The sequence below is a fragment of the Amphibalanus amphitrite genome, unplaced genomic scaffold, assembly GCF_019059575.1.
Source record: "Amphibalanus amphitrite isolate SeventyFive unplaced genomic scaffold, NRLGWU_Aamphi_draft 000285F_arrow, whole genome shotgun sequence".
NCBI classification, from domain to species: domain Eukaryota; kingdom Metazoa; phylum Arthropoda; class Thecostraca; order Balanomorpha; family Balanidae; genus Amphibalanus; species Amphibalanus amphitrite.
In genome coordinates this window covers 374,733-397,104 of record NW_024881780.1, presented here as the reverse complement: position 1 = coordinate 397,104, position 22,372 = coordinate 374,733, and the positions used below count along the sequence as shown (strand labels likewise).

The following is a 22,372-nucleotide window of genomic DNA, read 5'->3' as shown; positions in this document are numbered from 1 at the left end:
ATTTCGGCGGTGTCACCACTGTAGCGTGACTGACCGGTCACGGAAGCTCGAGGCGAGCGGCGCAGAGTAACGGCACTGGCGCCGGCCTCAGCTGGGACCCGAGCGGTGACCTAGCACCTGAGTGATGTGGGAGACGGCTGCACCGTGTCTCTGCCGCGTCACGGTTGTCGCCTGAGCGCCACTCACGCCGCAGTGAACTCTGACGTTCGCGGCGCACAAGCGACGAGGAGCAGCGCAGGTCGACAAGGTCCGGAAGACGCGGCCAGACTCCGATATTTGTCAAATCCTTAGAGACCGGTGAATGTGGAATGGATGACACCAAGAGCAATAAGAAATGCTGTAGCTGCCACTCCCACTCTCTTGACAGTAGGTTGATATAACCCAGGTTGACTATGGTTTAGAGTATCACGCAAAGACAGCCTTAGACGTCCATTTATCAGTTCTCGAAAACGCTCTACCTTTGAACTGCAGTCAGCCCCGCACAGCCACATTGAAAGTATTGACACACTACCAAACACCCACCGTCGGGATCACCGTGCCCCAAGCAACTTGGGGGGTCACATGTTGCAGACGTTGAGTGATAACACCTCACACGATGATGATTATCCCACACATTACGAGCAGCGGCTTCTTACAATTGGAATGGTCCGGAGTTTGACAAACGCCAGTCGTAAACTATTAGCTCAGTTTGTCTATGAAGCAAGCATATTGCATTAGGCGACCGTTCCATCTGCGGGTAGCGTGGTGGGATCGTTGAGGCTGTGTGAGCAGCGAGGCCGACGCGGAAGCGCGACTGTGACGCGGTGACGGCATTGGCGGCGCGGGAGAAACATTGCAGAACAGTTCTGACGGTGTTAACCACAGGTCTGGCGAGGTGACTGTAACAAGACCGACACCGTCTTAGCCAACATGGTAACACCATCGCTGACAGGGCGCCGGGGCCAGAGGGCTGACCTGGGGGTGCGACCTGTCGAAGCACCCGCCCACTTCCCGGTTACCGCAGTCAATTCGCAGCCACAGCCCACAGCCAGAAGTGCACGGTTCTGCCGGCTCCAGCACACGCCGAACCCATCACCACACGCGTGACGTGGCTAATTACCATAATGACCGTGGGAAGCGCGTAGCCTGGCGCGGCGGAAGACGGCGAGGGGTGCACGACGCGGCGGCGGCACGCTGACACATTATTTAAACGGAATGGCTTCGACGAACTGGATGGATGACGAACGAAAGTCAGGCGGCGTGGAATAAACGGTTAACTATTACTTTTTAATTCTTTAAAGCACCAACGCAATATGCTAGAGTGTTCAAGTTAATCGAAAAGATCCATTGAAATACCAAAGTCAACAAGATTATGACATGCCACTCTCGTAAATAAATGCAAAACTCAGAGGTTCGTCATAGCTGAACCACTCCTCGGGTGCGTCACCCTGGTCAACTTAACTCAGTTGTTTCGGAAGTGGCTTTCATGAGCCACTCATACACCGTCCGGCTTTAAACACGTGTAAGGAAAGACAAACATGAACGGACGACAAGGAGTGACGTCCGGGAAGCCGACCCAAGTTACCGGCTTCAGCGGCTGCTGCGGAGGCAAATCGGGGCGACGCAACAAAAGAAGATAAACAACAGAACAAGCAGTCAGATGGGGAAACAATCAGACGAGTTGATGGATCAGCTTTTCACCGCATCGTAAGTTAGTACTTCCCGAGGGCCAGGGAAACATTAAAAGTCAGAGCAATGACAGGTACGTAATTATTTTAGTAATTTTCCAGGGATAAGCGCATTTCAACATAAATGAAGAGCAAATAAGTAGGCATTAAATAAGAAAGAAAATTGCTACCACATGACATATCTCAGCGTAACACGAAAAGTTCATTCAATGAAATTAAAAATAACTTGGTGGGAGTGGCAGCTTATCCAAATTAATAACGGCTCTGTTGAAATGTTGCCTGACAAGGATATCTTATTCACAACTCATCAATGTAAAAACCAGCCGCGACTAAGCTTTAGCTTCAACTTTCACTTAATAGCTGAGCTCGAACCTGCAGCCACAGCTTGAGCTTAAGACACGGTTACCTGGCAAACTACATTATACAAAATGCTCAACGCATATCTTTCGACTTAAAAAAGGGTTGGTTGCACTATATCCAACGCTATCTCACGCGTATCAAAACTTAACTGGGCCAAATCTCCGTTCGACACAGATATTGATGCTAAGGACCTCTTCAACCTCTTCACGCACAATTGGAAGAACGAGGGTTCCGCGGCCAGAAATGTGACCGATCTGAAGTCAACAACCCCTCACCTTTTACGGGCGATTTTCCAGCCCAGTGGGCACGGCCGAGCGAGACGAACGGTCCCGATGGCCGCGAGGACAAGCCGGGAGCACGGGAGGACCATCCCGGAAGACGGGAGGACGGGAGGACCAGTCGGGAAGACGGGAAGACTGGGGGATGACGGGAGGACTATCCCGGAAGACGGGAGGACGAGAGGACCAGCCGGGAAGATGGGAGGACCAGTCGAGAAGACGGCAGTATATCGGGAGGATGGGAGGAATAGCCGGAGGCGTGCCGGTTAATAAAATACAAAGAGGTCAGAATAACCCGCGCACGAGCATAAAATCGGTTTAAAGGTAGTGTGCCACCTTTAAAAGATTTCCCATTTTATTTTTCCTAGGATTAGAAGCTTCTGTTTTTACCTAATATCGCAAAAAAAATCAAAAATGGGCCTGGAATAGTGCTTTTTTCGCCTAAAAGTTTATCGGTTTTTCGATATGTATAACAACTGTAGTGGGCTCACCTGCAAACAGGCGTCGGCAACAATCGCGAATGCGGCGCACATGTGACAATAAGCAAAGGTCATTATAGAGTTACGACGTACGGAAATGAGTTATCAGCTGTCTAATCGTAGACAACACAATGTCGAACTTAAACTGTAAGCCTGTATTGGTATTGTTTCTTTAATTTGGCTGTCGAACATTAATTTATGGTTTGAAATATTATTTTCTGTAAAATAATTGATATGAAACAGCCGTCTCTAAAGTTATGACCCCATCTCACCACATGAAAGTGGCAGAAATGACAATGATCAGCTGACGCATTTTTCTTGGCCGAAGTCAGAGCGCGCGGCCCGACGCACCACCACCGCACCACAAAGTATGAGCAGAAGCTGCGCCCAAAGCCAGGGCCCCGGTAACGTGAGGTAGCCGAGTCGGGGCAGCGTGCGCTGACCCAAGCCGGGGCCGCGGCTTTGGGCGCGGTCTACCGCATCCCCGCGGGCAGCCCCGGGCTATCACATGACACCGGGAGGACGCGCGGCCCCGGCTTGGGTCAGCGCACGCTGCCCCGACTCGGCTACCTCACGTTACCGGGGCCCTGGCCTATAGCCTTGGCCCTGGCTTTGGGCGCGGTCTACCGCACCACCTAACAGGCGTGTTCGAAACCGCAGGAGATGATGATGAACGGGTTTATCGAAACTTGATTGGATGAGTCTATCGGTAATAGCGATTTCAGTGTGTGCATTTATTGTTCATAGTGGTGTGAAATGTGGTTGGGGTACGACCGACAACCCGTCGGGGCGAATTTCGCACTGGGGTACTCAAAAGACGTTTCCATGAGTTTTGAAGGTATGGATAAGTTCTAAAAATCCGGTTCTCCTTATCTGGGCCATTAACTCCATACGGTCCAGGAAAGCTGGCACACTACCTTTAATGAAAATGCCTGTTGTCCTTTAAATCCAGACATAAGTCGTTTTACGGAGCTCCGAATAACAAGATATCTGTTATGATGTGACAAAACAGAATTTTGACAGCACAAAAGAATTTTGACAGAACTGCCCGAATGGTGCAATCGAGTTGCTAACAGGCCGTTTGGCGATAAAGTGACATCTAACCGTACACAAGTGACACATCCAACTACTGAGGTAGTCGAGCCATGTTTCAGTCACGCTTCTTCAAACAGAAGCGATGTCGGAATGTGACGTGGAGAAAGGCGCTAAACATGGAATCCTTTGTAAGCGTCAAGCTTAGCGAGGATTCGTGTAAAAGTGAAAAGAGACTGGTCACGGGCAAGTGACAAATGGTCTTTTCAAGCGAACCATCGCTTCCGTTTACAGTAAAACTGAGTTCATGCTTTCTGATGCTCATCTCAGCTCGTTACATCAAACATCAGGCTTCAAATAATGTCTCACAGTCGCAAACAACTGCCCGAAAATAAACGTAAAACGATGAAGGCGATCCATCGCGGATCTCGCGCTGTAGAATTACGCCAGTGTTGTGAAGATGCTTAATGCACAGACTGTCGGCTCACTGCTCAGCTCGGAGCAGGTTCAGGGATTATTCTGGAGACCATGAGCTCAGCAGTCACCTGCTGGGCTGTGGAGAGCCTCTATGTCTGTCCAGATCCACAGAGCATCAACATAGCTCAAAGTGGCCTCTTGGATCCCACAAACTACCTGTTCTACGCAACTCACAAATAAATCGTTGCATGCGCGCAGCTTTGTTAGACTACGCTCTGCGGAAACGAACTCGAAAACAAGCGGTCTTTTCTGCAGCTTAGATTTGCTGTAGATTAAAACGATCCCGTCACATACAATGGGGGCCACAAATAATCAGAGGAGCCATCGGTAGAGAACGAACGTCACATCGACAGGGTGCACCACCTTATTGGAATATCGCCCAATCTTACCGTTCGTATTTGTCTGCAGAGTGTAAGTTGACTTATGTTAGTTCATAGAACGAGGATAGATGTTGCCGTTTGGACGACAATATAATTTATGACACTGATATCCAGTATACCTCACAGCTTTCAGCGCGAGTTTAGTACCACCTTGACTTATGTGCAAGGGACCCTTCCAATTCCAGTTTACCACAAACGGATCGTGAGCTTAATTTTTAATATTACTGGCATGAAACAACGTCATTTGATCCTGCATAAGAATCCCAAAACGTGACCGGCACTACAAAACAAAGGACGACGATCATCAACAAATTCAGCGGACTGTGCCTCCGAATGATCAAATCACAGCCATCTCTGCATTAGACATCAATATAACGGTTATATCTTTCACATTTTTGCAGGAACTTTTCCGGAAGTTTGGCCTTGCAATGGGAACAGAGGCCTCAGATCGGTGCAGCATTCCATTCAGCAGCCGCCAGATCCCGCTCTGCTCTCACGCCGATCACGAGTGAGCCTGCCGAGTGACGGCTATCTTCCAAAAGGCCCGCACAGGCTCCCATACGTGACCTCCAGTGCCGCCCGGCTATCGATGGCTCTCAGTTCGACCCATGGCACATCACTATCGGCACATCAGTGGCGTCAGTGACGTCACACGTCATATGCCGAGGCCAATCGGGAGCGGCGCGAATAGTGCGGTATCGGAACCAGTATGTATGAACTCACAGTGCCGGCTAAAATCGGCCCCCGGGCACACAACGGTCAGAGCATGGAGTAACGCGCGCCGATAAAGGCTAGCTAAATTTGGCACTGTGCTGGCAGGTCAACGTTCAGCTACCAACAAGTGAGACAGACAGACTGGACAGACGATCATTACCCAATCGCTCATCCAAACGCTGATCGCCCCCGCATACCTCCACTGGTGTCATCAAACTCGATCGTATAATTTACGCCGGCCGCGGGGCAGCCGTAGCAAGCGTAATTGGAAGGTCGGCATGCGCGTTATGACACCGGTTTGACCAGAGCGAGCCAGCGTGCGTCGGCATGCACCGCATGCAGAGAATGGGATGCAGCTGAGCAGAGGATCAACGACAGACGAGGCACGCGCGGCATGAGGCAGGTATCTGACGGGATTGCATGACTGACAGGGGAAGAGTAGGAGCGCCGTCGCTGCATCGCTGGAAGGCTATACGCGAACGGACCGCGAGTCATGCGGGGCTGAAGGATGTCGAGTTTTATTGAGACGTCTCGCGCTGCGGGTATCAGTTGACGTGTGTCAATCCAAGTCGACAGTCGGGTCAGCATTCTGACACCGAGCGGCCGGAGGAACCTAACGCCACGCGTGTTGACATGAGCGCTGGGTCACAGCTGACACTGCGACACCTTGAGAACGCCAACACTGACACGGCAGTGGCGCCTGAGCTGACGTGCTGACGTGTCCAGCAACGCTGACCCGGGACGTGCTGACCGGTGCTGACCGCTGCTGACCAGCGCTGACATGGCGGAGGCAGCGTGACCCGCCAGTCGTGCGTAAATTCGCTAGGATAGACCCCTAACATTCGGCAAGCCGCCCTGACCAAAGTCGTGCCCCCGTGAGGGTGGCCTTGGTCGAGCCATGCGCAGCGCCGCGGTCCGACCCAAAAATCACCGCCCCACCACTGTCTGTCACTGCGGACCTTCGCATGACGCCGGCGCCGCCAGCCTGCAGCGGTTGACGGATCGGATGACGGCCCGTCACTGAAACACGTGTCGTCCAATTAGGCGCACTAACTGACGCGGGACGTATAAGGCGGCGGCAGCGCAACGGCGCTTAGCCCACTGAATCAGGTGGACCAGTCACTGTGCACTGGAAGAACGGCTTTGATCAGTGGATCAGGGCGGATCGGCAGCTTCAGACCGCATGAGAATCCAGACGATCAGGGTGAATCATAGCTATTCAACCAATTGAGAAACAAACATCACACCGTGGCCAGAACTCATCTGCAGAGCGTAAGCCTCCATGAGGTACAGTTAATCACGCTAGTCCTTGTCATCGGATCTGCCGTGCCTTTTGAGGAGCTCTGCGAAACACCGGCACAATCTCCAAGAAGCCGCCACTTGGTGCCGCGTCTGAGCCTCTGTGGCAGCGTTCAGAGGCCCGCCACCAGGACTACTCGAGGCCGACCCGCCGCTGCCGCGCCAGGGCGGGGCTTTCGTGGCTCACGCGAACTTCTGATAGGGCTCAGATTGGAGACCACCCTGCCCGGCGGTTAGATCCGGCGTGGTCGGCAGAGAGCGGTGTCCTTCAGACAGCAGAGCGGCCGGTTTGATGTGAGGCACGCTGCCGGGTTGGGGTGGGAGGACCTGGCGCCCACCGCCGCTGGCTGGAGAGACTAGTCAAGGGCGCACGGCCACGCGCCGGAGTTCCCTCACTGTCAGGGGTACTGACATGGAGTTATCTGGGTGGCCTCCGCGGTCGTCGAGCTCATTCACGAGAGGGCACTGAGAAATGGACCCGGTCGACCAAACGCTTAGTTCCCGTCACTGGGCGGGCAGACCACGGGAGGCCCGGCCGGGAGCCCGCCACCTCGCCGAGCGAAATCGAAAGGATGACGGGGTACAGAGGCGACGGAATTAAAACCACACTCCACATCCGGCGCTCAATGTCTGACAGCGGTGCTGTGCGGTTAGAGAGACGCAGGCGCCGCGCCGTAGGGCTATTTCGGTAAGTAGGCATTTAGCTAAACTTCGCACATTTATCTTGATTGTCGACGAAAGCTGGCCGGTATTAAGCACGTCGCGGATGTGTTTGGTTGGTAGCGTCGCCGGCAGCAAAACGGTCAGGTCACACTTGGGTCGCTGGTGGGTTTCGTCGGGATTGTTGTGGTCGATTGCACAAAAAAGAAGCGTGAACTCTTCTACCTGTCCCAACATGTGTCGCTTAGCACACTGAGATTACAAATATATCGACAGCCACAGCGCGCAGAGAAGCTGGTCTTTTGACGCTAATCCTTCATGTTGCAGCTACTGATCCGACTTGTTTTCTCGACAAGAGGATCACGCATCTTAACATTGTTTTACATCGATATATGATGCTGTGGGCAAACATGCCGTCATTATCAGCTTAGAATTTGTTATCGGGCGTTTAATGGGCTTAGAGCCCTGTGGGTCGACGTGGGTAGTTTGACCACATCATCCGATAAAAATCCATGAGGCAATCGGCACCGACAGGAACATGGAGAGCTTGTGATGGCCAAATCAGACACAGCCTTGGCAAAGTCGTAGTGCCAACTGCAGTAAATCATTTGCCTGTTCTTATTCGGGGACAGGCGACAGCATCGAACCCCGCTCTAGCTACGGTATACCCATATATAACAGCAAACATTAGATCATCGATATATGGTAATTATATCTCAAATGATAAACAATACGACAAACAATGCCAGCAGCGGAATGGAATGGAATGATATAATGTTAATTTTTCCAAAGCATGCAGGGGAGAAATAACCTCTAATGGCATTATCAGCACCCATAATTTCATTTGCAAACAAACGCCGGTTAGTAAACGCAAAAATATTTTCCGGAGATGAGGCTGTGAAATCTTGCACTTCTTATTCACTAATTGCTCCAATTCATGTAACCACGACCCCGCATTCCTGTGCCCACATGGGACGGATGCCGACAGGTCCTGTACATTGGCGGCATCCCCAATCTTCGACCATTGAACGTCGCATTCCATATTGACAGTTTGGGGCGCCACATGGACCAGAGTAGAGGTCTGCACCGGCCGGCTGCAGCCGCGGCTGGCTGCAGCCCCACGGCTGTGGGCCGGGGCGGCTGCAAATATCTCCAAGAACACGGCTACGGCTGTGGCCACGGCTGTGAGATTTCAAGCTCAATCTTAAGTACTCAAATATAAAATTTTAAATCCTTAATCTTACATTCTGATAAGCAGCCTAGCCTGTAAAAATCATGCAAAGGATGCCCAGCAATATTGAAAGTGGTGAAGCCTTTGAAAACCTGTAATGGTTTTACCATTTGCTGTAGAAGAGTTTGCACTCTGGTACAGAATACTAATTATAGGCACCAATTGTTCCTTCATCATCAATAGCTTGACAGTTTCAGAAAATGCAACATGTTGCTGTCACATCCCCCTCAAATCAATCTCAATCTTACCTGGTCATTAGGAGAGCACCTTACAGCTATTGAAGATGAGCGTTCAATAATTCTTTCAGGTAATAGAAAAAGAAATCACGCCTAGGTAAAGGCAGGTAAAGGCTTCATAAAATATTATCTAAAATAACTCTTAGATGTACTTCTGGATTTTCGGCAAGTCCAATTACATAATATAAAACTGGCGCTTTATGTTCTAACTGGCGTGTGAGTGACCGCTAACAGAAAATGCTGATCAACGAAGCCAATGGAATTAGATTATAAGTGAGTATGAACCTTATTTACGGTTAATTCACATGATGGTGGAAACCCTGAACACGTAATTCACATGACGGTGAAAACCCTGAACACAATATTTCTTACGCGAGCTGTTGATTTTACTAATATAATGACGTCTTCCTCTAAAAATGTAAAAATTTGATAATTGATATTTGTTTGAGAGCAAATTTTTAACTGTATAGCATTATTATTGATTAATTATGATTTCTATGGCTGTTTATGGTGACACAAAACAATTTATTGCCACTTCTTTGCTTTTTACGTCATTTGACTCAAGTAAAATTTTTGATTGAAAGAGCAATCGCACGTCCTTGGGGATTTGAGCGAAGATCATTATTTGGAAAAATCAAAATAGATGAATGTTTTTCTTTCTTGGATGCTCACTAGTGTTTTGATGCCTTGCATATCAAATTAGTTGGAGACTTGCTCAGAAGGTTGCTTCAAGCCTGGCATATCACACCCCAGAAAATATGCAGGGTAAGAAAGAAGCAAGAGTTTTGACTAGACAATCACTGTTTGTCCATCAACTTCAGTTTCATTTTCCATACCTAACATTGATAATGAAAAGCATCAGGGTCTGTTGTTCTGTCCCACAACCATGCTTCAGGATTTGGCATTAGATGTCTATTCTACACTGCTAGTGCTTCTATTCTGGTTCGTTGTTTATGTTTTCTGTTGATGTAGGTACCTACCTTACCTAACCTACCCATCTTTCTTAACCCCTTGCAAGGGCTTGTGTAGGCATGCGATGCGCATCAGGCTTCAGGCCTTCGGCCTAAAGCCAGATACACAACCACTTAGCCTATGATGCTTCATGAGCTTGAGAATCTATAGCCCATTGCAATGTGCTTTTGGCTATATGTTTCAACTAAAAACAACTTATTATATACTATTTGGTTGCATTTCATCACGGCCGGCTGACGGCTGGCTGCCCACAGTTTGCCACGGCTGTGGGCGGCTGTGGCTGTGGAGCCACGGCTGCGGGGCGGCTAGGCTGTGGAAAATTGCAGCCGTGCAGAACTCTAGACCAGAGGCAGCGCCCAAACTCTGCCGCTTATGGGGAGAGAAGAGGGCATTGGAGAGAGAGAGAGAGAGAGAGAGAGAGAGAGAGAGAGAGAGAGAGAGAGAGAGAGAGAGAGAGAGAGAGAGAGAGAGAGAGAGAGAGAGAGAGAGAGAGAGAGAGAGAGAAAGAGAGAGAGAGACGCTCCGCCGCGGTAGCTCCTTCGGGCCGGGCTCGAGCGACCTGCGGCCTGCGGATATGCCGAGTGGGCGGACAGTAGAGATCTTACGGACGATAGATGCTGTCTGGAGAGGATCCCCGGTCGGCACCCTCCAAGGACAGCTCAAGAGGCGGCCAGAGGCCCGATCAGAGCAGCTAGAGCGGCAGTGGCGGATCCTGGGGGGGGTCCACGGGGTCATGACCCCCCCCAAAAGGTCTGAGAGGGTCATTTGACCCCCCCCAAAAGCCGAAGACCTAAATGCGCTATAGACGCCGTCTTGCATGCTCAAAATCACATGTCAAACACTTCTGAGCTAATACCTTTGTTTTTCTGGATCGTGTTGCGTGAAAAGGCGTATTGAAGGCCAGAATCTTACTCATTTTTGTCTCAACCGTGCGAGCACCAGGGGATGATCCAGGAAAACTCCAAGGGGATGGTCATGAATTTAATTCGTGGTGCCCCTACCTATACGCAAAATTAAAAACTCAACGGATTTCGGCCACTTGTTACGGGCGGCTGTGACCGCCCGTTGTGGCATGCCTGGCGCCGCCCGTGGCGCCTCCCCGGCTGGCCGCGCCCGGCGCCGCCCCTGCCGCGTGGCCCTCGGGCGGGGTCGAGGGCTGGCGCTGGCTGGGCGGTCGGCGGCCCGGGAGAGGCAGGGAGACCGTGGTTACGAGCGGTTGGCTCTGTGGTTCTTGTTTGGGCCTCTGCCGATAATACAGAAAAGCATCGAGTCTGAGTGTGTTCAGCTCCCGCAATATTTGGCGCGGTCGGTAGGACCGGCGACGGCAACGGTGAGTCTGTTGTGTTATTATCGTTTGGCATGATTGTGTTTAGACTGTAGCCGATTAACTAATGGCCGGAGCCGAGCGGTCTGCTCGGATCAGTGGTGGATGAGGGGACGGTAGGGTTACCGCAGGCATTTTTCGGGGCGGTTAGCCTTGATTATTTATTATTATTATTTAGAGACTGAGTAGTATCGCAGGCGGTTAGCCTGTGAGACAGCGTCGTGCTTTTTTGATAGGGTAAACGGCTATTGCCTCTGTTGGATGGTGTCGCACTCGACTATGCGCGGCCCCTGTATGAGACAGGTAAAAGTTATTGAAACATAAAGGAGGAAACACTGATACGGAACGAACATCGAGTGGGTCGGTAGCATTAGCCTAGCGTGACGCCGAAACTGAGCGCGCGATGCTCCAGGACACAGTAAGTCAGCTTCAACAGGAGGTTGGGCAGCTGCAGTCGTCCTTGGAGGCACTCACTGTTGCTCGTTTCAGCCCTGCTACGTCCAAAACTAGCGGGTGTTACGGGTGTGGTGCTCCTGACCATTTTCGGCGGGACTGCCCAGTGGGGCGTCTTGGTCAGCTGAGGTCCGGGACACCGGGGTCACAAAGTTGAGGTGTCCCTCGTGAGGAGGGGAGGCCGCAGTCGAGGTGGGTGCCCGTTAGTCGCTTCCAGCGCTGACCCACCTCGACCGATGTGTCTTCTCGATCCGGTTTTGCGGCAGAACAGGAGCGTGACCGGTCTATTATGTGACTAGGTCAGGATGTGTGTCAAAGGTTTCAGTCGCGGTCGACGGTGCCGACATATTGGGCGAAATTCTGGGCGAGCCGGTATCTCCGGCCGCCGCCATCCTGGCGGGGGCTTCAGTCGGGGTCGACGGTGCCGACATATTGGGCGAGATTCTGGGCGACCCGATCGACACGGACTTTGGCTTGGGGGACATCGCTGAGGGGTCCGGCGGTTCGCCGGAGGCTGGTCCGCCGGGGTCCGCCGTGCTCTTAATAGGAGATTCTATGCTGAGCAGGGCGGACTTCCGGTGTGACCCCCCTCGGCGCCTGTCCGTGTGCGCGGTCCCCGGGCTGACTCTGAGCCGCTGGCTGCGGTCGAGCGCGACCGAAGTAAGGGCGTGGGTCTGTGGGAAAGGGGAGCTGACGGACCTCCAAGTCATCTTATGGCTGGGCGGTAATGACGTTTACCCAAGGGGGGCCGCCTTCGACCCGGTCACGGTGGTGGCGACGCTGGGGCGGCTGAAGGAGACCATCATCGACACCCGTAGCCTTGGTTGCGCCGTGACCATCCTCGGCGTGACGCCGCGGCCGGCCCGCGACGGTGGCAGAGTGTGGGAGTCCACCCCGGCCTTCTGGCTCGAACGGGCGCTGTGCGAACTGTGCCGCGAGACCGACTCCACTTTCGTCGCGCTCGGCCGACGCCTCTGCCGGCGGGAGGGGAGGAAACGGCGCTTTAAGATGGACGGCAGGTTCTTCTCGGCTGACGGGGTCCACCTCAGCGCCGCCGGCTACCGGCGACTGATGGACTACCTGCCGGGGTGGCTCAGGCGCGGCCGACGCTAGGCGGCATGTGTGAGGGCGCTCGGGACGGTGTGTATGAATGTATGATTCGAAGTTGTCGTTTTTGTTGTTGTTGTGTTTTGTTGAGGCTGTTTTTGGTGTGGTTGTCATGCGGGGGGTCACTCGTGCTCGTGGGATGACTCGTGCTCATGTGGGGGAGGGGTGTTACGGGCGGCTGTGACCGCCCGTTGTGGCATGCCTGGCGCCGCCCGTGGCGCCTCCCCGGCTGGCCGCGCCCGGCGCCGCCCCTGCCGCGTGGCCCTCGGGCGGGGTCGAGGGCTGGCGCTGGCTGGGCGGTCGGCGGCCCGGGAGAGGCAGGGAGACCGTGGTTACGAGCGGTTGGCTCTGTGGTTCTTGTTTGGGCCTCTGCCGATAATACAGAAAAGCATCGAGTCTGAGTGTGTTCAGCTCCCGCAACACACTTAATTTTGGTGATGTCCTATTTCCATTTTTTTATTTTGTTTGTTTTATTTTTAGTGCCCCTGGGCCCTGGCAGGTCAAAATCACGTCGGAGGCGAAAGAAATTCACGGGAATCCCAAAAATCACGTCAGGACATTCAGGGCACTCTGACCAGCCTGACAGCTAGGGCCCTTCTTACTTCCTGGGGCCTCCAGTGAATAACCGCTAGTGTCTGTGTCGGCCCCTCTGACTCCTCAGTAGGTAGGAGGCCCTCTGTAGAGGAGACCCTCTGTGGAAAGGAGACCGCCTGAATGCAGAAGGCCCTCTGAAGAGAGGAGACCCGCTGTAGAGAGAAGGCCCTCTGAAGAAAGGAGGCTCTCTGTAGAGAAGAGGCCCTCTGAAGAGAGGAAGCCCTTTGCAGAGATGAGGTCCTCTGGCTCTTTGAAGAGAGGAGGTCCTCTGTAAAGGAGGCCCTCTGAAAGGGAGAGACCCTCAGTAGAGAGGAAGCCCTCTGTAGAGAGGAAGCCTTCTGTAGTTAAGAGGCCCTGTGAAAAGAGGAGGCCCGCAGTAGAGATCGGTGGTCCTCTGTAGAGAGGAGACCCCCTCTGTGTTTTGACAAATGTTTTTGCAAATTTTTCGCGGCGCTTCGCGCCGCCGATTCATGTACATACGTACAGGTCAATATGAAATCGTGACTGTAATTACATAAACCAACCGTGTCAAATTGAATCAGAATTCATATGTGTACTGTGAAGAAACTCCGGCTTGTACTGCCATGCTAAAAGGGTGGTAAAATTTGTGTTTTGGAGCGGAGCTGTGTTTTGACACATTCTTTTGCAAATGTTCTCGGCGCTTCGCGCCGCCGATTTATACACCAATCAATAAGAGAGATCGTGACTGTAATAACACCAACCGTGTCAAATTGAATCGGAATTCATATGTGCACTGTGAAGGAACTCCGGCTTGTACTAGCATGCTAAAAGGGTTGTAATATTTGTGTTTTAGAGCTGTGTTTTGACAACTTTTTTCAAATTTTTGCGGCGCTTCGCGCCGCCGATTCATACACAGGTCAATAAGAGAGATCGTGACTGTATGCTACTAATGCATTGGGCATTAGACTAATGCATAAGTGAGGTAACTATATCTACTACTTCTGGGTTTTTAAGTCGGTCGATCCGCCCCCCCCCCCCCCAGTAAAAAAATCCGTGGCGACGCTCCTCTATAGGTGGGTTTCACTAACTAAAACTACTGAGCCGAGTGACTTACGATAAAACTTCAACTCAGAAACGACGAAGATCAAATGTCATTTGATCTCGACATACTCGCTCCCTACCCCCCCCCCCCCCGGTCGTCAGAATTCATTCATCAGACCTGGCATGTCGGCCGACTGGTGACCCCCCCCAAAACGTTCCCCTAGATCCGCCCTTGTAGAGCGGGTTCCTTCGACTGAAGAGAGAGAGAGAGAGAGAGAGAGAGAGAGAGAGAGAGAGAGAGAGAGAGAGAGAGAGAGAGAGAGAGAGAGAGAGAGAGAGAGAGAGGGAGAGAGAGAGAGGGAGAGGGAAATTTTTTGGATTAGTAGTGGCCCTCGGTAAGATGGTAGCCTCCCGAAGCCTTCAGCTTGCAGTCAGGTGATATCGGACTGACAGTTGATCAGAATATGGTCAGATAAGCAGGCCAGTAATTTGTACCAAGATGTCAGTTCGTCCCTTAAGTCTTCATTTGAAATGGTTTATGGTGCAAAGTGATATTGCATGCATATCTCATATTGCATACATACATGCATGATAGTTGAACGTCGCAGCAGCGTGTGCTTCTCGCGTGCATACCATAGAGTATGAAAACTCAACACTGCCATAACTTTGTCGAGCAAACAAGCAGCATGACTGCGCTTTGTCCCCTATCGACGGCCCACAAAGGCACACGTCAGCGCGTTGGGCACACAGTGGGCGCTACCGAGTCCTATTTCCGTCATATGGCCCTGCAGCAGGTCGGCAACAGCCCAGACTCTGAGCGGCGCGCTGGGCTCTACAGCACTTCGTTACAGGTGTGCCCGTTTTGCGCTGAGGTAAGCTGGCGACGACGGAGGGGCGGCGGCGACGACGGCGACGGCGGCAGCGTGTGAACCGGCGCGCGGCCCCCGCTGCTGTTCTCGCACCTCCCGCCGTGGCGCGGTTTGTTGTAAAACAAAAGAAGAAAGCGTGAATCGGGTCACGCGTCGACGGGGTGTGGAGCCGGTCACGGCGCGTCCGGAGGCGGCCGGCGACTCGTGACGCTCGCATGTCACGTCGGTCACCGGTGACCGGTCATCGGTCGTCGGTCATTGATCGTCGGTCATCGGTCACCTGCCATTGCACTGGTCGGTAGTAAACAGTAGCGGGTAACTGATAAGCAAGTGGCTCGATCACTGGTAAACGGTCTTACGTCAACCAATAAACACTGGACCATCGTTCGCAGGTCAAGTTCATCACTGGTGAACACCGGCAATTCGTAACCGTTCACTGGCCATTGGTCATAGGTAGCTGTGCCAATCGAACAATCCTCGACCTTCGATCGGTCTATAGTCCTCACTCCACAAGCTCTCTCCGACTCTCCCCTCCATTTATCGTTGATGACCAGGACGGTAACACAGAAGACGGCACTGTATGGGTGACGGAGAAGGCTGGGGAGAACCGCTGACAAAGACGATGACAAATCACCCCTGTCGGACGCCGGCGGCCGGTCGCCATCGCGGTGATGAGTTCTCCAGGTCGGGGGTCCCGCCATCCACCTGGCTCAGTGTACCGTGAGTGTGTCAACGTGAGTGCGTCACTAGCTTCGTGAGTGTGTCACCGTGAGTGTTAGCGTGAGTGTGTCGCTAGCTTCGTGAGTGTGTCACCGTGCGCCTGCTAGCGTGTGTTTCACTAGCTCCGTGGATTAGCTTGATGCTAAAGCCGAGCGTGTTAGGGCAAGTGTTTAACTGAAAACTTACGGCACCTATAGTGCGTGACATGTAAGAGCTTGCTTCATTGTAGCTCTGTCTGTAGTGCTGCTGCCTAGCCATCGCCCTCCCTCTGTGTTCATTTGGCGAGATTGGCATCGGCTGGCTCTGATGACCGAAGCAGGAGGCACCGCGGCGCAAACATGGTGGAAGGAGGAAGATAAGGCAACGGAGAGGAAGAGAAGGGGAGATGATGTGGAAAGGGGAGACACAGAGAACAGCAGACAAGAGGACACACAGAAACAGCACGCGTAAGCGAAGGGAAGAGGAGAGAAAAAGGAAAGACAAGAATTGAGAATAAGGGAACACAAGAATTGAGAATGTAGGGAACGAGAAAAGATGGAGGGAAGGAGAGGTAGAGGGAGAGACTGAGAGAGGGAGAGGGGAGAGAGAGAGATCAAAGATATGGACCAAGCTGCGGTGCCGAGCGGTGACTCGGTGAAAATCGCAGCCGAGCCATGATATGCGGGAATGTCACTCATCTGACGCATGACGCGGAGCAGACGATGCGTGTCCAGAAACGGTGCGCTGCCCGCCAGCCGAGAAATCGCGCCGACCTCCGAGAAAGCGCCGCCTTCCGCCGCCACCCCGGTGTCCTCAGCAGCGGCATCTTGGTTCTTTCTATCGTCCCACTCCCCATGCGCTATTATCACGGTAATTTAGCAGCCGTGACGGCAAAACACCTCCTCTAACCCATATATGCATGAATTAATTTTTTGTCGAGTATTTGTATGAAACTTTCTAGCATTGTTAAACAACATGTTACTAAGCTGCTGACATCAACTGTTTTGTTTTTACATTTAGTGCTTGCCTGATATGCTCGTTCAAAGTGACGTACAAAAATGTACGTCTATGCCAGGTGTCAACAAGACAATTGTGACGTCTGCCGCCGCCGTCCTAAAATAATACATCCGATATCCCTAATACAATGCTAACGTCTTTCGTACTTCAGAAGCGATGTATGAGGGATGGATTGGGGGTGGGGATGGGGTTGTGGAGGGGGTAGGGTGACGTCATGTAATCGTTAACCTGGGCGAGGGGAATAACTTGTGTTGTATGGTCAAATATGATGTATGATATGTTGTGTTGCATTAGAGACCCTTGGAAATGGTAGTTACAATTCATACGTTGAATTAGGAAATAGATGTAGATCATGTATGATGAAAATAAGGAAATTTGCAAAACACAACTCAATTATGTCAACTTTTACCGTCTATTGAAAACTTGTCTTATGTGCATAATAGTCAACATAGTAGATCTATAAAAAGAGCACGTTGTCAATGGCGATCAGGAGGCGTTCTGCTGCTGGCCACCGACGTGGTGACCCTGTGCTCCCCTGTGGCAGTCACAGTCCGGCGCCCGGCGCGCTCCATGCTGACTACCTGACTGCAGAGCTTCTTGAGGGGACAGAAGACGTAGCCGTTCCGCTGGGGGCCTTCGCCCAGGACGTCTGCCTCGTCCACGCAGCTGACGCGTCGGTCGTCGTAATGGCACCACCTGTCCCGTCCCACACTGTACACGTCAGACACTGTCCCGAGCGCGTGGCCCCGCTGTAATGACTAAAGACGGCCATCAGCCGGACGTAAAGTCGCCGGCATGGTCAACGGAGCAGAGCGACTGGTCGCCCTCGACTTAGAACTCGGAGAGGTGCGTCTGTCCAGGGGAGTCGGCCGGCTCTTCCTTCCCCAGTGACGGCATGATGGCCTCTTGGAACTCGTGATCCTCGACCACGTCCATCCAGCGGATAACAGCCGCACTGCAGCCGTTGTTGGCAGTCGTAAATGCTTCGATGGTCTGATTGGACTTCTTCTTGAAGGCGTTGATGTCGGTGAACTTGTTCGCCTTCAGAAGGCGATTCCTTCACATGGTACCCGTGCCATGGAACTGGCGCTTCTGGATCTCTGCTGCAAAACCGATCATCAGGGTCAAGCTTGGTGCTGCTTTGGAAGTAACATACATCCATAATCATCCCGAACCGGTTGAGCCGGTGGGTGCGACCAGTTACGGGCTCAGTTACGTCTTTACGGCTCAGTTACGTCAGTTACGGCTCAGACCAGTTACGTCAGGCGGGCTGGGTCAGCATTCTCTTCGTCGCTAGAGTCTTCGTTTGTGTCGACGCGAACTTCCGGCGGCTCTAGGACGACGACCGTGACATCGGCGACTCGACTTCGCTCCTCGATGCCATCCAGAACAGGGCTGCGGAGTCGGAGTCGGAGTCGAAGTCGGTCGGAGTCGACAATCCTGACCGGAGTCGGAGTCGGAGTCGATTTTGGAAACCGGAGCCGGAGTCGGAGTCAGAATCACCGACAAACCCATCGACTCCGCTGACCTGGCAGGGCTGCTGAGTCGGGAGTCGGAGTTGGAGTCGGTCGGAGTCGATAGTTCTACCCGGAGTCGGAGTCGGAGTCGGAGTCGGAGTCACTGAAAATCCATCGACTCCCGCAGCCCTGATCCAGAACATCTTTGAGGCTCACATTTGCCATCAAACCAAAGCATAAACGTGTTTGATGTTTGGGAAACAAAATGTAACGGATATGCATAGACGTACATTATTGTATGTGCGTTTTTGTGAAACGTACTATTTTTGGATTCGCTTGGCAAACAAAACTAGCATTATAATGACACCACTCATGAAGTTAGGGTCATACTTGAGCAGATTGCTGGCAACGAAAGCTAATCCGGGAAAAGCACTTAACTATAATTATGAACACTTGGCTCACCCTAGGTCGAGCGTCTGAACGGGTGAAAATCTTCCCGTTGCGGCATCAAAAAACCGAATGTCTTAAACTCAACACTGAATGCATTGGAACCGTGTTTTTTGGTATTCACCTGACGGCTAACAATGTAAATGATTTAGAACGACCGCGTTTGATGGCTCATTAGCTCTATTTCTATTAAGATGGCACATATTGGTCAACTCAAATTGACGTACATTTATGTACGTCTATGCATATATGGGCTAATGGACCTCTCATACCATCGGCATCATGCTGGTGCATGATCTCTCTGAGACCGTGACGCAGCTGACACACACATGGCCCACATGCGGGGCTAAACACGGGAGCTGTTCAGGAGCTGCAGCTGCTGACAGCGGCGGTAGCCGTGACGGGAAGGCGGTGTTGCTGGTCGCGAAGGTGAAGGCGGCGATGAAGGCAGTGGCAGCGGAGGTAGCTGTGACGGTGGAGGTGACCGTGACGACGAAGGCGGTGTGTTGGCCGTGATGGTGCCGGGAAGGTGATGCTGACTGTGACGGCGAAGAAGGCGATTGCTGCTATCCATCGTCGGTGCCGATGGCAGCACGACGCAAAATCCTCGTAGTGTAAGACCTCCCGTTGCTGTCGGTCCCTGCGAAGCGGCGCTCCACAAAACTGCGGAAATAGTCGACGAAGAGCTTGGAAGGGTCCCGTGGCGCGAGCCACGGTGACTGGCCAACAGCCATATAGGGAATGGGCCTGGGAGAGGCTCGCCCGAAAAGATGGATGAGGCAAAGGGATGGAAGAGGGAGATGAAAAAAGTGAAAAGTAGAAAGGCAGAAAATATTGAGGCACCTGAAGAGCAAATAGGCACCATCTGAGAAAACAGGTAAGGATTTCAGGCAAGTAACAGATGGAAAGTAAGAATGGAAGCTATAAAAAGTTCATAGAAAGGGTCACTTAAAAAGGCGGAATTTACTTTATTAAATGAAAAGAGCAGCACCCATAAATGCCAACTGAATTATTGGCTCTGTTAAATGAAAATAAGGGCATTGGTTACATACTGCACATTAGCAGAGGCTGAGCAATGTTCTGAGACTATGCTGACCTTGAATCACAGTGCGGTACAAGTTCGAGCGACCATCAGCCCCAAGTCGTGACCGACTAACATGATTTGTCAAAAGTACGCCTCAATGGTCGCCTTTTTCTGGCTTTGATTTACCGTGACAATGTCAAATTGACATAGAATCGTATATAAAAGTACTTCGGCTACCGGCTTTGACCACACAAAGACCGAGCATGGAAAAATCAGGTCTCTCCGAGTCTGAGTTTTGTGGTCCCGATCGTGGGATAACAGCAGAGCGGAAACAAAGTGAGCAGAACGAATCACATAATGCACTCATGTCCGAGTAGTTTCTCAGTATATGCCATACAAGCTCGTTAACATGAGAAAATTCCCTTCCATTCTCGTAACATCGAACGCCATTTTTACTTCCTGGTCTATGAAGAGCTCACTTTCAGGAAGAAATATGCTAATGAAGCAAGCGAAAACAATACCGGCACAGGTACAATGCAGCTCCAATGTAATACGGCCACCGATTCCCGGAGCGATTTCCACATGCAGGTAAGTTGGGAATAGAGAGTTATGTGGAGAAATGCTTTAGACCAAACCCATGTCGACAACTTTCATCTAAACCAGGAACAGCGGCTACGAGACGCTGCAGTGGAATGTCGGCCATGAGTGCAGACTTCCCATGAATCACAGTCCGATCATGAACCGGGCAGCATTGTGTGCACAGTGCACACCTGGCTCGTCTGACCCGACCTGTGCACCATCATGCACCTCGCCCCGCGGCGCAGCTCCCTGCAAGAGCGCACCCCACTCAGAATCGTCCAGTAAGCCCCACGCGGCACAGGTGGTCATACCAGACGCCTCTCTGCATTCAGCAACGTTCAGAGAACAAAATCGGCGCACCCCTCGCCCCCAGCGAGTGAACGCAGCGCAGGTACAGCCTGGAGGACAAACGCGGCGCGTCTGGAGCCCGGAGGACGAACGCGGCGCGCCTCCCTGCGCCGTAAACACGGCATTATTTACGGCGGCCAATGCGGCGCGGCGCGGCGCTGCACGCCAAACGTCGGGAGTAAATCACAACTGGCGGGGCGCGGCGCGGTGCCGGCAAAGAGCAAGTTCGTATGTAGCGCAGTGCATAAACGAGCGTGTACGCTGAATTCCTTGCGAGACCGACCCTTCCGGCAGGTTAGACAAACCCCATCACACTGGGGCAAGAGATTCATCCCATTGAGGCCTGCAGAGGTGAGCCCGTCTCGACAATTCATGAGCTGAACGTGGTCGAGCGTTGGCTTACAAACCATCACTCGATGGGGAGCGGACGTTCGTCCTTCCCAGCTGAGCATCCCAGCTGAGGGGAGGACACACACTTCCGTATTAAATCAAAAGAGAGTAGTGCATGTGCACTGTGTACATGTTCAGATTAATGATGCCCGCACAGCTCTATGGGCATGTATGCTGGTACAACGAATGTCGATGCAATTAGATGGCAATGCTGTCTTCTTGTGCAGGTTCATGTTCTTCTACCAACGCATTTTTTCCAAACAGGCATACCGCTTCATCCGTCTTATTCAGGCATATTTTCCATATGGCCCTAACGACATGACTTTTTTCGGTCACTTCGTCGGGTCGCCGTGAAAGGGCAGAAATTAGCATTCCACTGGAGGCACGTTTGTAACTTGTTGGTGTAACTGCTTCCGATGACTAATTACAAGAAACCCGCTTAACCAATCAGAAAACCCATTAATCCACACCAGACTCATACGCTAATGTGTAGCTAAATGTGCGTGTGAATGAATACAATCCACGCCAGCTGTCTGAGCCGACCTCATCCAAACTGAGCCGGTGGGCGCTCCGTCAAGGTTACTCGGCTTCACCGGCAGTTTATCGCCCAGTACCGTTTAATTATCGTCACGTCACCGGTAAGGCGCCCAGCCCTGGGCGTGCGAGGGCCGTACTGCCCAGCATCGCCGCCCGCGCTGCCGCCCCATAGTGTTAACCCGACCACCGAGTGTTCACCAGTCAGCGAGCAGGTCAGCTGCAGTTGCAGACCGGGTGACGACCCATGCATGTGTGTGCACGGACGGCCGTGCTGCTCACTGCTCATTCATGGAGCCGGGTCTGGGCTGACCGGACCGGCAGAGATAAGATCGCGCGTCTGCTCTGCTCGATTCAGTCCAGTCTGACCGGCCCTGTGCAGCCAGTGAGGTTGAGGTGTCGGTCATGACGTGCGTTGGATAATCTTGGTCATCACGCTTGCGTGAGCATGATGTTACTATAACGTGTGGGTGCGTGCGGCTGAAAGATCGAGTACATACAACATGCAAATGTACCAGCGGATGCATATCTTAGCATGTTTCCGGTGCGCACAACGTTGCACATGAGTGTGTCTGAGAGCACTGGGCGGCATGCATTAAAAGTGTGATGCTTTTTTACATAAAAGCAGCTAAACGGATACAACGATTTGCGGAAAAGGGTTGACGGACTGCACGCCACAATCCGAAATTAGTGCCAAAGCGAATCCATTACATATCTGAATGACTCATGGAAATGCATGTCTC

General features: G+C 52.2%; 1 protein-coding gene across 1 annotated transcript in view; it reads right to left on the bottom strand.

Moving 5' to 3' along the window:
• The window catches only part of LOC122387385, a 155,609-nt gene extending 149,439 nt beyond the window's left edge, over positions 1-6,170 (bottom strand). Inside the window, exon 1 of the mRNA XM_043377535.1 lies at positions 6,159-6,170. Coding sequence (XP_043233470.1) covers positions 6,159-6,170 — 12 coding nt within the window. The remainder of the gene's footprint in view (positions 1-6,158) is intronic.
• Between the last annotated feature and the right edge of the window lie 16,202 nt (positions 6,171-22,372).